The sequence below is a fragment of the Emys orbicularis genome, chromosome 10 (genome assembly GCF_028017835.1).
Source record: "Emys orbicularis isolate rEmyOrb1 chromosome 10, rEmyOrb1.hap1, whole genome shotgun sequence".
NCBI lineage: Eukaryota > Metazoa > Chordata > Testudines > Emydidae > Emys > Emys orbicularis.
Window position 1 is genome coordinate 64,049,001 of NC_088692.1, and position 18,560 is coordinate 64,067,560.

The 18,560-nt window shown below is 40.7% G+C and overlaps 1 protein-coding gene across 1 annotated transcript in view; it reads right to left on the bottom strand.

Annotated features, from left to right (window-relative positions):
* MYZAP (myocardial zonula adherens protein) overlaps positions 1-18,560 on the bottom strand; it is a 92,648-nt gene that overhangs the window by 42,449 nt on the left and 31,639 nt on the right. Inside the window, exons 5-11 of the mRNA XM_065412707.1 lie at positions 15,069-15,161; positions 11,468-11,581; positions 10,147-10,299; positions 7,647-7,772; positions 6,597-6,725; positions 3,854-3,939; positions 2,805-2,910 (exon numbers count right to left, since the gene is read on the bottom strand). Coding sequence (XP_065268779.1) covers positions 2,805-2,910; positions 3,854-3,939; positions 6,597-6,725; positions 7,647-7,772; positions 10,147-10,299; positions 11,468-11,581; positions 15,069-15,161 — 807 coding nt within the window. The remainder of the gene's footprint in view (positions 1-2,804; positions 2,911-3,853; positions 3,940-6,596; positions 6,726-7,646; positions 7,773-10,146; positions 10,300-11,467; positions 11,582-15,068; positions 15,162-18,560) is intronic.

Sequence of the window (18,560 nt, forward strand, 5' to 3'; positions counted from 1 at the left end):
GTGACAATATGAATTTTCCCAATTGCCATAATTTTAAAAAAGAATTCAAGGCAACAGCCTTTTGTCTTACTAAGTGGATACTTGCATAAGGGCCAAGAAATGACTTGGTAGGTGTTATATGACTTTCTATTCTCTAGGATGAATACAGTGATTAAGTTATACATCTGAGCAGAAAGCTTGTTTAAAAGCTCTGTGATTCAAAAAGGTATTCCAAGATGAATATACTCTTCTATATTATAGGGATCCAACCAGACAAACTCACCCTTCAGTTATTTTACTGAAGTTTATGAAGTTACACTAGGAATAAATTTGGTCCAATATTTTTGTATGTTTTTGCCAAAACACTCAATATGGAAAGAATGTAGTTGTAGAACCTCTAGTGAACCAAGTAGGTACAATTATGTTGAGGCAAATTACTAACAAGTTGCACCCATGCAATTTAGTACATATTTCGCATTAAAGACCAAAAATTAGCTCATCCTATTTAGCGTTTCTTCACAAATATTCCTGGAATCACCTTGCCTGCCCTGCATGTCATGGCTAAAGAGATAATTCTAGTAGTTTTGTGAAAGAAGAATCTGCAGGGTGCTTGTTTGCTTATCTACACTGAAATGAAATTCTAGTAATAATTCTTAATATGTTTTGCCAGTAATCAATTAAATAAATGAGCACTGGAGAGGGAGAAAATGAATCCCATCTGTGCTGTGGTATAAAGGTTTTAACAACATGTTTGGAGTGGTTGGTTGATGTGTAGGTGGTGAAGCCATGAGTTAGGCAGGTCATCCAAGCGAAAGTGCCAATAAAACCTTTATACCACGGTGTTATGCACTCAGTATATGCCACAAATTTTACACCCAGAAATAGATATTTTTGTATCCCTATGCCTACTCATTTTCTTGCTACATATTTTTGTATCCCTCTGCCTGTAAAACTAGGCTCCCTTAATATTAAATGTACAATTATATAGGAAAATTATAACTAATAATTAAAACACCTCTAAAAATGGCCGAAAACATCTTTTCCACGTTTAACACTATCAAACATTTTAAAATCAAACATCTCAAGACTAGAATGGGTTGAAAATTTTCCAATTTTGTCAATTTTTACTCTTCAAATATATTTTTGTGAAAATTGCATCAGAACCAGCTTTAGTTAGGGGGCGTTCATGATTAGAAGGAAGTGCTGCAGGGCAGACCCTCAGAGTATAAATCATGATAGGCCCATGGAAATCAACCAAGAATAATTCAACAGGGAATCATTTCCTCTTTCAAGTGCCAAAAAATCTTACATACCTAGGCCTGTGAAATACTGGACCTTACACTTGTCACTGCTCTAGGATTGAACACTGTCCACATTTCAGGGAAGGAGGGGACCCATTTATTTAGCAGCACGTTTTTTAAAATGACAGCTTTTTGAAACTGCTCTGAGGTTGGGAACGTTAGAAGTAATCTGAGGAAAAGAGGAATCGGTGAGAAGAGCACGTGAGGCAGTCAAAGGCACATGATAAATGCAAATGAGCAACTGCTCCACAATTTAGCATACGAGTTTCACAATACCATATGAAGTGTGTACATATGTATGCATGATGTATATGTATGTTGTATATTAATGCCTTTTATTTGCAGTTTTGAATGTAACGTCAAAATATAAATATTAAATTCTACATTTGATGTGAGGAAATGTTCAGACATTTAAAATTATGACTTGACAGCCGGCTAACGTTCCAAGAACAAGGGCAAAACATCCCTATCCAGAAACCTATGTAATCATTGTGTGTCAACTCCTGATTAGCAGCAACGCTAAGCATTGTTTTTAGCAGCAGTGTAAAAAAAAAAAAAAAAAAAAAGTTAAAATGAATGTTCTCATCTTTGGAACTAGAAAAACAAACCAGGATAGAGAAATTTTCATAGCAAAGCAGTAGTACCACAATACTGAATTAAGGGATATTCAAATCAGCAACAGCATCCATAATAATTCTCCACCACGTTGAATGTTTGTCCAAATCTAATTGAACGTGAATCTTCAGAGTCCTCCTTGACTACAACATTTGGGCCCAATACACTAGTGCAATTTGGCTGCCCTATGTCACTCCAATTTAAACCCAATTTAATGTCCAAAACCCTATGCCATACCATCCCAGTCTGGTGGCCTGGCTGCTGGAACAGCACTGGGGCACAGGCCGCTGGTAAATCAGAGCGGAATTCACATGGAAGACTGCTTTACCTTCCATTGGAGACCAACCCAGCCCCAGCTGGCTCCAGGATTAGAGAAGCATAAGGGTGTATTAAAGCCACCTCTTCTGCACAACATGGTTCATAGATATATTACTAAAAGCAAATAATCCTTCAGCTTTTTCATTCCACAGACCACTTGTTTAGAGAAGGAACCAACCTCCTCACCCACTCACCCAATCCCCAACCCCCACTATTTGTGTGCAGCACTTCTCCATTACTCACTGCTTTATTCTGAAAGAGTTTCATTCCATGGACCACCTGGAAGGGATCCAGAACTACCACTGATACACGGACTATAGCCTGAGAATCACTGGTATAAACTGTTTTAACTTCCTCTTTCTGCTTTGCAATATACAAATGCATAGCTCATCCACTATTGATGCAGTAAGTATCATGGTGTAAGAAGGTAACGTGCTAAATAAAGCAGCAAATAACATGCAGGGCTTTTGGTAGTGGAACAGGCAGAAGGACTTAGAGAGCTCCCTCCTGGGCTATGTATTCAGCTTTATGGCGTACAGTTAAAACCTCCAAGCAGCTGTTTAGGGAATACATTGTTTTGATAGAGCTCACCTCTTCAACCATATGTTTGACTTTCTTCTGTTGGCAATGGACCATGTCATCCAGATGTTTGATTCGTTCTCTAAGACCAGCTGCAACCTCTTCCAGATGCTGTGACCTGATATAAGATATAAGAACTAAGTAAATATGTAGGAAGCCATGCAATGTAAACAAAAAACAACCAAACAAAAACAACCAAACAAAAAATAAAAAACACAACGCCAAAGTAGATCAAGAAAAGGAACCTCGTTAAATAAGCCAAATTCCCCTGACAAATGTCATTTCCTATATTCGTCTAAAGTTCATTTTTATGGTTATCTGTTTGGTCATTAGTCATTGTCAGACACCACCCACTTAGCTCACCTTTACCTTACATATCGGAGCTGCCAACATTTAGAGAAGTTTCAAACTTGTTCAAACAGAATGATGATCTGGTATCTTCTAAGCACTCAGCCCTGGAGAGCTGCATGCACATTATGGTTCGTTTTAGCACTTACAAACCATTATCTGATTAAATCCCCACTTCATCACCAAGAGGCAGCTATTAACCCCATGTAACGAATGAGAAAAGTTAGAATTCACAGATTGTCCTCACTGAGCTGTCCTACAGTCCAACATAGGATGTGGTACAGAAATTGCTTTTTTTAAAATGTTGTGAATATACATACTAGAGAAAAAGGTAATTAAGATATTGATTGCAAGGATCCTAGCAGCCTGATTTTGGGTGCTCAGCCCTTCTGAAAAGAGTCAGGCCTTTGTCTTTTATATCTATTTTAAAAAAGCACCACAGATGTGCATGAAACGATACTGACCTAAAAACACATATTTCTCAGCAATGCAATGTACTCTACCTAATCCATCCTGATTGCAATCAACTTCTCTCACAAATAAAGCTGAGAAGGATGAGTTTTTGCAAAATAAATTCTCTTGCAGTTTTCCTACATAAAATAAGGCAAATATAATTTGGGAAGGAATTATCCAGCTGGAATACATTACAACCAAAGATTCAGGTTTGAAAAACTTAACAATGCTAGAAATCTCAGTAAGGAGTAAAAGCTCACCTCCGTCTGCCTGAATGGGTTTGAGATTTTGCTCCAGATATCTGGATTTCATGTTGTACCAGTTGTTTTTGTAGCTGGTGGCGTTCCTAAACAAGAAAATGTTATTTCTCCATTTCTTCACATTGTAAATTAAACTCCATTAAGTATATTTTATTGTGATTTTAAAAGGCCCATAATATGTTAAACAAAAACAGAGGCTGATTCAGCTACAAGTTATTACTATATTACAAGTGGAGCATGTATTTCCAACAGCCAAGAAGCACAGAATGGAAAAAACAAAGCTTGAATAAAGAGAACCTGAGTTCTCAGCTGAGCACTAAGATAAATAGCAATGTTTTCAGTATTCAGCACCAGTTTGCCAGTGTCAAGGGGCAGCTTTGCTTGCAATTTTGTATTTTGAAGGTAAGTGCGACTCTGAAGGATAAAGACATGTGAGCTGAAATGCAATTCTGAAAGAACATTATCTTTCTGACCCACAAAGGGACTCCATCCTTCTAAAATTATTATAGGTCGAAGATATGATTACATTTAAGGTCTTGGATGCAGAGATTAAATGAACCACATGACCACTGTTGATTATATGAATATCAAATTTTCTATATTGTTCCTCCAAAAGGATCTCCTGATCCAATGTATTTTGGCAGAGATAGGAGGCGTCTCCCTATTTTTCTCCCAAAATGTCCCTACTTATACTGTTTAAATGTTACCCAGCATGAGTGCTGAGAGGATCCGTGCACATGTAGGGTCTGATCCTGCTCCACTAGAGTCAAAGCGAGTTTTGCCATTCATGTCAATGAGAGCAGGATTAGGGCCTTAAATAACAGCCAAATATTTAAAGAGCAACACAAGCATAACAGCAGGTGTTTAGCGCTGACTGCATAAATTAATGAACTAAAGTAAAGTAAAAGTACAAATGTATTTCCTAACACCAAGGACCATAATGTACCATTTTACTCATTGAATACCACCTTGTAACTACGAATAACTCCACTAAACTCAGTGGGATGACTTGTAGAGTAAGGAATTACAATCTGGCCCAAAGTGATGTATCCAACATTACTGCTAACTGTTAATATAAAATAAATGAAGCTATGTCACAGCTAGATCTTAAACTGAGAAGAGTCCACCTAAGTAGTTATAATCCAGTCAATGCACTTTTGTTAGTTAGGCAAAGAGGACATTAATATACTACATATAGTTTAAATAAGGGTTAGTAATTCCATCTAGCCAGCAAGTGTGGGTGGTGATGTTTGTTTCTCTGTATTAGCAAATAATTAGTGGTTAGATTTAAATTGAAGCTAAAGCACAACAAGAACATAGCTTTTAAGAATTGAGTTTTATTATGTTTTAGGATTAAAATAACCAAAACCCTATGTTCTTGTCACCACTCAGGATTTCTAGTGAGTCCTTACTTATGCATTTCTGTCTTTTAGACAGTAAATTCTTTGGCAGGGATTGTATTCATTTTCATATACTGAACAATGCCAAACACGCTGAAGGCACTAAACAAATAATATTGCAGACTCCATTACTGAATATAATGGAATCACTGATAATTTCAGACTAATAATTACAATGAAATTGCCTTTGGCTGACACTGGGGGAATAAACCTGTTTCAGACATCAGGGAACTTCCAACAGACAAGATTTGGATAATAACTGTATGTGTGAGTAGAGGCACTGCACTACTACTAGACTTACACTAGAACAATTATCTCAAAACCAGTATGCGTTTCGCCCTGGAACAAAGTCCATAAAATAGAAGAAGGCAGGGCAGGGGATATAAGGAAATGATAGAAAAACTGCTACAACTCGTTCTACAGCAGTGCTGCTAACGTCACAAGAGATAAGTATCTGGCAGCATTTCTGCTTCCAGGGAGTTACAAGTCAATTGTAAAAATATGCTCAAGGCTGCAGCATGGTAGACCATATTTGAGCCAAGGAGAAAAACATTTGACAATATTGAGTGCAGAGGAGTAAGGAAGAACCTTTTTATAGATCAGAAGTAGACTAAAAACTGAAAATCTGGGGTCACTGTCAGAGTATTTTGAAAAATAATCTAAAAATAAGTTATGTGCATGGAAACATAGATGGTTGTTATATGCACAGAAAGTTTGACATCAAAATTCAAAAGGAATTTTAGTTGGAAGTCTTAAGAGTTTCATCCTGATGTGCATGAACCTCAAGGTGCAATTCCAGTTAAAACTAATTACAAGAATAGGTTTTTTCCTGATGCATTTAAATAAAAATGTTTTTATATATATGCATTTGTTAGCCAGGTAAGCTGTACATTTAAAAGATTTTATGACTGTAATGAATAAAGGACCATAAAGGATCCAGAAAAACTTGTACAGGCTATTAGGAGATAAAATGTGGGTTTTTTTTAAACTGTCCTTTCAAAATAAAGATTGGCCCCTTATGTGTCTCAGCTCCGAGGCAGCCCTGAACGTTTTTGCAAGTAACAGCGCCTACAAACAGTAGAGTGGGCAAAGGTGCCAACTTGCCATCGTGTGCCCTCAGCAGTCCAAGTGCTAAGAGCATGGATGGATGCAATAATTTTTGATTTTATTAACAGGAAGAAGATAGAAGTGGTGAGTGGGGGAGAGGCCATTGGAGGAGAGGGATGTTGACCCACAGAGGACTGAAGAAACAGGTGCCCTCCTATACAAGTCTTGCGTTTCTGCTAAACAGAACGTAGATATTGGCACCCATACGTTAACATTCTGTGAGCAGAGAAAGTTACCTCTTCCATGCGCTGAATGAACCGATCCAGCTCTCCAATCCTCTTGTCTTTTTCCTGTATACTTGTCTCTGTAATTTGCATCTTCTTATTTGCCTCCTCAATGGCCTTCAGAAGTCGATTTGTTTCTGCCTTTGAACAAACAGATTTATGTTCATATCCACAAACAATCAATAAAATTGATGAATGAAAAGTAAGGAGCTGATTTCTGTGCTATACAATGGGGTTGGTTTTTTTAAAAGTAGACTCAATAAAGCCAATAAATCTGGGTGCGTAAGAACTGAGACTGTTTTTGCAAACCAAACATCTAGCTATAGCATCAAATATGAGTTTTGTGGCACACAAAATTTGGGTGATCAAAATTGTGAAGTTACTTTTAATATAGGGCTGTAAGCCTTCTCAGCAATCAGCTTTAAAAACAAAAAATGTTTGCACACCACATGAATATTTGTTCTCCCCTCAGTGGATACACAAGTACTCAGTACTGAGAGAAGAAAATGTGCTATTCCCAAGAACAGTATGTTTAGTTACCAAAGCCTGTCACTTTTAACTGCATTTATATGTGTATCACATTAAGGCTTGAGAGACTGAATTCAGTCTCGGTGGCTATCTGTGAGTGGTGTTAGATAACCTTGTTGTGATTGACCAGAAATATACAAAACAACATGATCAGAGGAAGGTTTTGGGAAGAAAAAAATGTTCTCACAGGATTTCTCTATTGAAATTAATTTTTTTCTCTTGAGATTTCACTAAAGTCACAGGATTTGTGCTTTGCATTTTCTAAGACCAGGAGTAGAAAAACATCCACTTCATTTTCATTTTGAAATTTAAATTTTTACTGTCCATTATGTTTAGACGCCCTCTTTCTTCAGCTATAAAGCTCTAATGACTACGGAAGTTTAAAAGTTGCTGTAACAAGGCATGAAAGGAAAAGAAACTGGTGTACAAATAAATGTAAGACTTCGATTCTGGTGTTACATTTGTCAATATAATTTAAGGACTGTACTTCAAACACTGAACTGAAGAACACTCTTACAGACTGGCTGTACATACTATTAGAGTTTCTTTCTCGGCTATATGTTTCTGTTCTTCTTGTTGTAGTTTTTCTTCATACTGGCTGTACAGTCTTCTGGTCATCTCTCTCATTACATCAGCATTGGCTTCCTGAGAGCATTCTACCTATAGGAGTAAACAAAAGAGAGAACTTCTACAGCTGAACCAACTCCAGGTGAAGCATTGCGGGAGACAAGAAAAATGGAGCTCAAACAAACCAAAAGGTAGAGATGTAACTGATGTTTTTATAGTTAGACTTCCCCTAGTATTGTTACAAAAATATACTCTACTACTAAGCCTGAGTCTCATTTACACCAAATCCACATTACAGCACTCTGGCAGTGTAAAGGGGCCTTTCAAAGGGGTGTAAGTTACAATTACACCAACTTTAGAACCCCTTCACACTGCCAGAGTTAAAGTGCTATTAGTGTAACCCTCTCACACACTTGAAGTTTGCTCCCTGGTATGAAGAATAATTTGAAATTCTCTAATTTTACATGAGTGTAGCTTAGAAATGAGCCTGAACCAAAACCCATATTCAAATGCCCATGAACTTTGCAGTGATCAAAATCCAGATCCAATATTTACACTTTGAGCCCATCTGTGCTGTAGACTGAAATAAAAGCTAAATAAAAAGAACTAAACAAAATAGCTTTGCTAGGACTTGATTCTCCTCTTACTTGCTCTGCTGCAAATCTGGAGTGACACCATAAAAGTCATGGGAGTTACCCTGATCTAAGTGAGAGGAGAATCTAGGTCTACAAAGCTGTTATTTACATTGGTGTTAATCATGGTAATAAGAAAAGAATCAGGCACTTAGTGATTAATGCTGGTACACTCAGTGCTCATGGTTATAAAAGATTTCTGTTTTGAGCATCTGGGTTATCTTGTTTCAAGGACTGCAAGATTTATCAAACCCTTACACTGTCTTACTCAGTGGGAACAAACTGTTCAAAGCTTATTGCTCTGCATAAAAATAAAAAGATATTTTGTCTTCTGAAGGGGGACAGATCTCTCGGAAGGATTCCATTTGCACTGTAGCTGCCTTCTGTGGCATCTGACCCAGATCGCTACATTAGGACAGAGAGCAAGTTTCTGCCAATACAATCAAAAGGAACAGGAATTAAATCAAGTTTCATTAAAGTATACACTGAACCCCCAGAGTTACAGTAATGTGATTAGAAACAACAAACTAGGAAAGCAGAGTTGAAACAGTTCAACCCTAACCACCCTAAAAAGCGTCAAAGTGGAGTATAATTTCTTGTGCCACCTCTCCCACATTCCTTTGTTTACAATTTGGGTGGCCACTGCACTAACTACAACATTCTCAGGTGAGATTATAAAAGAAATGATTCAAGTAAACAGAGAGAAACAGACCCGACTGACAGTAATAAGGGAAGTTGGTATTTTTTGCCTTTTCACAGCCAGCCCCCACAATGTCATATCCTCTTCTTACGTACCCCCCCCGCCAAAAAAAAAATTAAAAATCAGATCCTGTGGATGTTTCTGCATATGACTTAACAATCAGCTTTCACTATGCCAGCATGTGCTTAACTTTTAGCACATGATCACATTCCATTGATGCCAACTTGCCTGACGTTAAGCACATGCTTAAGTGCTTCACTGAATTGAGGCCTACAAGGCTGAATTCTGTCCTGAGTCATCACACATAGATTTCCCTCACTTCATGTTTGGGCCAGGACGTGTCCTCAAGATTAGGATAAACTACAAATTTCTGTTTTGAAATCCTGATTTCTTTTCCTTTACTCTCTTCCTTTGATTATCCGTTCCTTCTTTTTATTCCCTACAGACCACAGCAGCTGCAAGCAACAAATCTACTCTACACAAACCTTGTAAAACTATTGTTGAAAGGAAATTAGAACATAAAAATACATTAGTAAGCTCGTACCCTCCCCCCTTAGTGTGATGGATCTGGGCCATCTATCACTATGCACCAATGTAGGATACAAGAGCCCCTAAGATAATCATCTGTTTCTGACTTATTTAAATGTCAGTAAATCAGTGGTCACCTAATTTCATGGAAGGGATTTAATGTATTTTTTAAAAATATTTCTGATACTGCACAATTGTTCCAAGTTATTTGAAATGCTGTTAACTGCTCCGATATGATTTAATGGAAGCTTCCAAATGCAGGACAGTTGGACTCATAAAAAAAGGCCCATATGATAACTCCAGCTTGCGTTTCATTCCCTTGTGCTTACCTGAAAAGCTGTCCCACAATAACTTCTCTTTTCAGGGTAATTTGCTGTTAGGGTGCACCTCTGTTGCCCAATAAATACAGTACATGTGCACAAAACATAACAGATTTCTGATGAAAAATTGTGAAAAGTACAGTACTGGCTGTCAATAACACTCCATGGATGGTCGGTGAAGAACTCTACACAAATGAGGCCAAATCTCTTTTTCCAAGCAATTAATCTCATTGCCTCAGCAATGTCCTTATTGCACAATATGAATAAGGGGAGTTTACATACTGTACCTTTAGTTTCAGTAGCTGATTTTCAACTTGGGCTGTTTCCAGCTGTTTTTGCTTTTCTTTCAGTTTTTCCATGGACTGCTCATGTGTGTGTTTTAAATTCCTTATTTGATCCCTTATATCTGTGTTCTCCAAACTAACATCCACTAAAGTTTTCTAAAATACACACAATGAAATACACAATTTGAAGTAGTAATAACAACAAAACAAAAATCATGATTTGACCAACCTACCACAAGAGGCTTTCTGCAATATTTAGAATATTTTAGAGTTTACTCTTTTGTTGACATAGTATTAACATAGTTAATAGCTTTGGCCCTTTAAAATTATGGTTTCCAATTATTTGCTTTACCAAAAAAAACTCTCTCCATAGGAGCATGTTCATTCAAATGCAGTTCCAGAGAGCTGTGATCCAGAGGAAGAGACATGCATGCATTACAGTGCAAACACCTCTTCTGTTTTATACTGTAATATAACAGAAGTGAAATGTTGGATTTTCCCCTCCATTCTTCCCCTCTCCAAATGCCAAATTTTAAGATAATAAACCTGAAAACACTGAAGTTTGACACCGGGGGACAGGAGAGTTGAGGAGGCTAGCTGGGATGGATGCCAAGCTGAAAACATTTTTATAAACAAGAAAAATGACTTTTGTATGTTTACAGGAGTGGCTACTCAATATTTGTAAAATTAAAAAAAAAAATCATTGAAATTTCCATCAATAGAAAACAACAGTGGGACAAAATCATTCGATGTGTCATTGGTTTGTAAAATATGGAAAGAGTCTCAGTTTCACCTTTAATTTTCCATTAAGCAAAGGCCAAGGGCTTTCACCAGCTGCAATGGAGTGAAACAACACTTTACTAGTGTCAAGTATCAGTGGGGTAGCCGTGTTAGTCTGAATCTGTAAAAAGCAACAGAGGGTCCTGTGGCACCTTTAAGACTAACAGAAGTATTGGGAGCATAAGCTTTCGTGGGTAAGAACCTCACTTCTTGCATCTGAAGAAGTGAGGTTCTTACCCACGAAAGCTTATGCTCCCAATACTTCTGTTAGTCTTAAAGGTGCCACAGGACCCTCTGTTGCTTTTAACACTTTACTGTATATTATAGTACAGCCTTTTAGCCAGCAAAACTCCTGGATTTTTCTTAAGTTCATCATTTATCGGTTTTAAATGTTCTTAGTGACATTTGATGGTTAAGATCCAAATGTGTATCTAACCATCATCCATCCCTCATGTATACTGTTAAACTGATGGCACAAGAGGGAGTCTAGGATGGTGGCTGATGGATCAGGCCATCCTCTTTGATAGAGCTATTAACAGCATACCTGCAACTCAATTGATGCCGATGTCAAGGAGCTGTTCATTTCACTGAAGCTGTCCAAGGCTGCAGCCTGCACTTGCATGTGACTCTCTAAGGATTCCTTTTCAACATTTGTTATCTGAACAGATTAAGAAAAGATATTAAAAAACAATCCTCAAATTTTAAAATTCTTTCAAAAGGATGATAGCTGCCACCAGTTTAACACTGGAGAGACAACAGGTTAAAAACAATGGGATTAAAAGGAGTTTTAATCTCTAGGTAAAATTCTCTATTGGAAATCTTGTGTTAACCAAAACTTCATTTTAAAAGCTTAAATTTTGGCCTTGGAAGCAAGTTATGCTGAGATATAGAAGCAGTTTTTCAGTGTCTTCTCACAATGTGTGCCATCATGCACATTAACCACAGCAAGGACTTAGGCTCTAACTCTTGTGGTCATGAAAAGAGAACTTTCCTCTAGCTAAACTTGGTAGAAGAAATTCATCCTTGTGCAGAGGGAATTCATCCCTTTTGGTGCTTAATTGGGGCTTACCCGGTGCATGGGCCTCGTGCTCACCCTGTGCACAGAGGCAAGTTTCACCCAATAAGAACGCCTGCAGAGTTTGTCTCACCTTGAAGTTGTACTTTGCATATTTTTAAATTTTGCCTGTTTTCAAAAAGAAAAAGGTTCTGGTTTATAAAAAACATTGCGCATCTCTAGAAACTGCTGTGAGGATCTCCATGAAAGATCAGAACTGAAAATGCATATAAGAGCATTCCAGCAGGTGAAACAACACTCGTACTCATTTATTGTTATTTAGATAGCATGGTAAATTTTCACAATACTTTAGAGTAGCTAAAATATACAGACCCCCAAATTGACAAAGTCTCTGCCCCAAACAGTACACAAACCAAACACACACAAAGAGATACAGGACAGCTGTTTATTAGCTGTCTGTGTCTTCAGTGCACAACTGAACAGGTAGGAGTAGGAGTAGGAGGATGTTTGACAGCTGTTTACTGGGAAAGCTGCTTTAGGCACACGGGGTGAAGTGCAAGAGGACATACAGTCAGGAGTAGGTGAAGGAAAGAAATGGAGCAGCTTAGAAAGAGGCTTGGGTGGAGTGCAGGGAGCACGACATGGTATAGGAGGAGACGAGACCAGGAACATAGGGAAGCAAGTAAAAAGCTTTGAAGATAAGAAGCATGAGCTTAAATGTGAGAGTGAGCAGTGGGGAGGAGCCAACACAAATATTTACTATGTTTGAACTTTACAGAAGAAAAGATGATCAACCAACCAACCATAAGGTGTCCAAGAACATAAAGGAAGATACAACAGACCAAACAGTATCAATGATTATGAACCAAGGTCTAACCTTATCACGCACACAAGCAAACAAGGTCTACCTCTAGATAAAATACACAAGCATTGTGAACCAACCTTCATAAGTATTTAACAATTAGCATTTACTAGCCAAGCCATGCACCAACTGGGCCAGAGCATATAGGAGAAGCCAGTGCTCAAGGCTCACTTCACAGAGGTGTGTGTGCACATGTAAAAAGTGACCAAAGAAAGTCTGTTTGGGACAGATTGCAGACGAGAGGTGAGATGGGAAGGATCCAGAAGAAAGGTTCAGTGACCAAGGCCAGGATTTCACTGTGCACAGGCAAGAGTTTTAACAATAGGGATAAAAGTGAGGGGCAGTTTTTGGAGATGACAGACAGACAGAGAGAATTTATAGCCAGGGCCCAAAGGTGATGGGAGCAGAAATAAAAGGATTCTAAAATGTTGCCAAGTATGAGAGCCTGGGTGTCTGGGAAGATGGTGGGGTGTCAAATCCACACATAAGATAGGGAGAAAAGGAGGTTTAGGGATAAGAAGTTCAGTCTGGGGAATGTAAAATGGTGGTTAAACACCCAGAAGGAACTACTGAAGAGACACTGGACTACGCACTTAACTATCACTATGTCATTCCCTTGAAATGCCACACACAATTCATTTGACTGAGCCAGGATCGCATGACCTAAAAAGAGCTACATGTTACTGCTCTTCCTAACTACCCAATTTATGGCATTGTGATCTATTGACAAGCTAGCATTATCTGAGAAATGATCCTATCATCATTAACTAGAAGGGGGAAGCTCAGCACAGGATAGATGGAATTCCATGGCACATCTGACACACTTTACAGAGACAAAAATGGTGTGTCAAGAGGTTGCCTTGGGCCTTGGACAGCCCTTTATATTATTGTAGAAGTCCAAATAAACAAATAAATAAATAAATCCATCCAATAATAGATCCCAGAGACATTTATATTTCTCCCATATTTCAGACCAAATCCTGATCTCTTTGAGGTCAAAGCAAAAACTCCCATTGGCTTCAAGGGGATCTAGTTTTGTCCTTATCAGCATTTGGGACACAATTCTCTGATCTTTGGCTACTTTTTGGGCTTAGCTTCCCTTCTACAGGACACAAACACGGATGGAAAAAAGATTAAGTGAAAGAGAAGCAAATATTCATATTTTCAGACATTCCCAAGTATCAGGAAGTGGTCCAACAATGTGCTAAGGAATGATGATTTTTTTCCTTCAATTTTTTAAGTTTGCTTCCAAACCTACAGAGATCATTATGCACACTCCAAGATAATGACTTGCAGAAGCTAAAGGCTCCATCAGGATAGCATTAGAGCACATATTTAAGTCCCACTAACCTAAAGCTAAGCATATGCTTAAGTGCTATCCTTATTAACAAGGCTTTTCTGAATCAGGGCCATAGAAAGAAATGTTGCAGTTGGCATCTATAGCATAATGGTTGAACCAACCAGTTTTTTGAACTAAAGAACTCAGTTTGTATGATTCAGGTAAGAACAATTTTTAAAGTGCGTGTGGGGGGGGGGGGGGAGGACAATTTTCCTGACACCTGTCACTATTATTGCTGCAGTGGAGCTTATGACTGAGAGGGTCACCATGAGCTAACATGGAGAGGCTTCAGCAGAGAACTGAGGTTGCAGCACTTTTATGGCAATCAAATATATTTAAATACTGTAGTAAGTTACAAAGGCTGGAATTTAGTTTACTGGAATGACCCGTTGAGTTGCAAAAGTGACCTCCAGTAAGCAACAGACATCAGATTCTTGTATAACCCAGAGTCAGTTAATTTGTCAGCCCACAGGACAGAAGCTTTCTATGATAAACACCATCCTCCAGTCAGTATTGGAATATTAATCATACATAATCACACAGGCAATGTAATCAACAGTAGTCTTTATTTACAAAAAGTAGGTAATGGGGTGGTTCTGTCATGCTCCGTTACATGATCAGACCTGAAGAAGAGCTCAGCGTAAGCTCAAGAGCTTCTCTCTCTCACCAACAGAAGTTGATCCAATAAAAGATATTACCTCACCCACCTTGACTCTCTAATGCTCCTTTACAGACAGAAAAAACCTCTGCCCTGTTTTCATTTTGCTTGAAAAATACAAAGTACTGTGAAGGCATGAAAAATAATGAACATAAATGGCTCTAAAACATGATTTGTTTCATGCTACATACTGTCTTTCATAAAAAAGGTTTATAGGTAACCTTGTTTGGTTCACCTCTTATGACATCATTATAAATAAATGTGAACTTACTGTCAATTCATTTGTAAGTTGCTGTATTTTCCGTTTCATTTCACCATACTCTCCATACATTTTCTTTCTTACTTTTTCCAAAGTTGCTCTCACCTGTAGTCAAACAAATTATAAGCCTTTGTTATTCAGCCTTTATTACAAATATAATTTAGATTAGAAACCAGACAACAATGTGCTCTAAAGACCAGGGCTGGCTCTAACTTTTTTGCCGCCCCAAGCAGCAAAAAAAGCGCCGCTCCACCGTAACACCCCCCCACCGAGTGCCACACTGCCAAACCCCCCCGCCGAGCGCCGCGCTGCTGAACCCCCCCGCGTGGAGCGCCGCCGAACACCCCCCCGCCGAGCTGCTGAACACCCCCGCAGAGCGCCGCGCCGCCGAAACCCTGCAGCCTCTGCCCCCCCGCCGCGCTGCCGAAACCGCCCCCCCCGCCCCACACGGAGCACCGCCAAACACCCCCCGCCGAGCGCCGCGCTGCTGAACCCCTCCCCGCGGAGCGCCGCCGAACACCCTCCGCCGAGCGCCGCACCGCCGGAACCCTCCCCCCCCGCCGAGCGCCGCGCTGCCCCCCGCCACCCCAAGATTGACCGCCCCTTACCAGGTGCCGCCCCAAGCACGTGCTTGGTTGCCTGGTGCCTGGAGCCGGCCCTGCCAAAGACCAAGATCACCTACAGTGATCAACATTGCTAAGCCAACGCTTGCTCACTGTGACATTTGTAATTCCCTGGCAGAAGTGTCTTAGATACCACGGTGTAGTAGCTGAGGGTTAATTTACCTGTTAAGGCATCTATCTGTATAAACACTCATTTGCATTAATTTAGAAACATAATTTCATCACTAGATTCCAAAAAATAGGCTATTCACCAATTTGATTTTAATACAAAAATTAAACATAATTAAAAATAACTGCAGGTATAAATTGTTATTTCCTTTATGTATTTTTAACACTGGAAACAAAACTGAGTTAGCTACGTTAATCAAACATGAACAGAAGCAACTTTCTAGCTCAGGATTAACTAGTGTTTACAAAGGCCACATCTAAATATATAAATGTTCACTTACATGCTACCTTCCAGACACATAGTTAGAGGTTGCCCTTTTCACTCAGTCATATGATTACCTATCAGACTGATTAGGTATAGTACAACAGTGAGCATAGTTGGGCTTATGCACAGCTGGAGTCAGGTGTGGAGGCACTGAAAGGCAGCCGCATTCATGTGTACGTGTAGCGGGGTGAAAGCCCGCTCCAGTCCTGAAGGGGTTGGAAAAGCCCTGCAGAGGGCTGGGGCTGAGTAAAGGAGCAAAACCCCGGCTGATTGGGGAAGTGGCTGCAGCTGGGGCCACGCCCCAAACTGAGCCACTTGGCCTTATAAGAAGGCCAGGGTAGCCAGAACTGAGCAGTCTCCCTCTGACAGAAGAGAGAGACAGGTCTGGCTGCAGGGAGCTCACCTGGGGACCTAGAGTAAGGCAGGGCTGGGAAGCCCTAGGCCAGCAATTCCCCAGGCTGCAGGGCCTGGTCCTAGGCTCATATAGGTATTGGGGTTGCAGAGGGGCAACCTGAGGGTGAGTAAAGGCAGCCAGTCCAAACCCCTTGTTGCCTGTGATGATTGGCTGATAGTCTGCAGTCTGCCCCAAGGCGTGGGGGCTAGATGGTGACTGGCAGTAGCCACAACTGAGGTAACATTGGGATAAGGGTGGGGGTTCCCCTGGGTGGGGAGACCCAGAGAGAGAGTGGGGTACTGCCAGGGGGGCAGCACCCACGCCAAGGGCACCGGGGTCCGGGAGGGACACGGGGGCCAACGACAGGTGGGACACTTGGCCTGCAGAGGGCGCTCCGGTTGCTGGGTGAGCTAATTCCCATGGATGACCAGCAGGAGGTGCTGCATGAGTGAGTCTGCGCCTGATTACAGTACGTATGTAATAAAGCGGTTCTCAGGACAAATTTTTTGGTGGCCTCAGAGTGCGGCCACCAACTCTTGCTGATGGTCGGTCTCACTTTTTCCTAAAATACTTAATTAGTATTAGGAAAAAAATTAATATGCACATACACATGTCCAAATCATTGTTATTTATTGCTAGCTAGTAAGTCTGTTGTGAAAAGTGATATTAACAAACATACAAGTGTCACTTTTCACAGCAGACTTACTCAGCCCTGCCAAGCCTGAGGCCAGGGGAGGCAACAGGGGACTAGAGCCTGAAGCCCTGCTGCCGGAGCCTGCTGCTGTACAGCCGGAGCCCAGGCCTGGGGCCTGAAGCCCCGTGGCCAGAGCCTGCCACCCCAGGGCTGAACCCCAAAGCCTGAGCCCCACCACCCCTGGGAAGGTGGGGAACTCACTGGGTGCCTGCTCCTCCCGTGTTGTGCCCCAGGTTTCTCCAGAGGGGGGCAGGGCCCAATCCCTGTTGGTGACCCCAGCAACCAAGGCAGGGCATCCAGGAGCAACAGGGAGGGGGAGGGAGGCTGTGGCCGCAAGAAATGTCCCTGGTGGTCGCATTTGGCCATGGTGGCCGCATTTGAGAAACGCTGCTTTAGGGGGGCACTCTCAGAAAGGAGTTTGTGCTGCATGGCCATGCCCCAAACCCTGTAGTCCTGCCTCCTTTGGAACATGCACAGCTGAAAGCACCGGGAGCTCTCTCTTCTTCCCCTGCCACACACCATTCCTTGTGCTCAAATAACTCAGTAGAGTCTCTCCCCACTAGTGCACCTACCCAGAGAGCTCTGATTTGACCCAATATTTTTAGTCTAGTTTAAGTTTAAATGTTAAACATCACCTTATATGCATATATGTAGTGAAAACAGACTTTGATTTAACACCTCGTTGTGCTGCAAATATGCAAGTCATCGGGAGGAGGGGGGAGTGAAGCTTTACATAGAGAGAGGGAGGATCACACCTACCCCCAACCTCTATACATAATACTGCCAGAATCAAAGCCTAAAAATTTGTTCTTGTCAGCCTTTTATATTGGATAGATACACAGACAGACAGGCCGGCCCTTTTGGCTGTTTTTGAGAATCTGTTCAGACAACACTGCTGCCATCCTTTTGATTGGAGGACACACTCTTCATTTTAATACTTGTCTGGACCTAAGGCTTTGATCCAAATTATAAGTGTGCATTTACATAGTATCATACTTCAATAGGCACAAAATGACGGGGGGGGGGCATGGGGAGGGATCTGAAGTTTTAAACAGGACATGTCTGGGAGCTGGCATACTGTGTGAGGAAAGGCCAACGACGATGACAGCATTAGGGCAAACCCAGCAAATCCAAAGACAAGCTGTATAACTGTCTAATCAAAGTTCTTTGGGGCAGCATCTGTCTTTGTTATGTGTAGGTACAGTACCTGGCACAATGGAGTCTGGATCCATGATTGGAGCCCCTAGGTCAGTGATCTCCAACTTTTTTACACCCAAGATCACTTTTTGAATCTAAGGGCAACCCAGGATCTAACCCGCCCCTTCCCCGAGGCGGCGCCCCTTCCCGCTCACTCCATCCC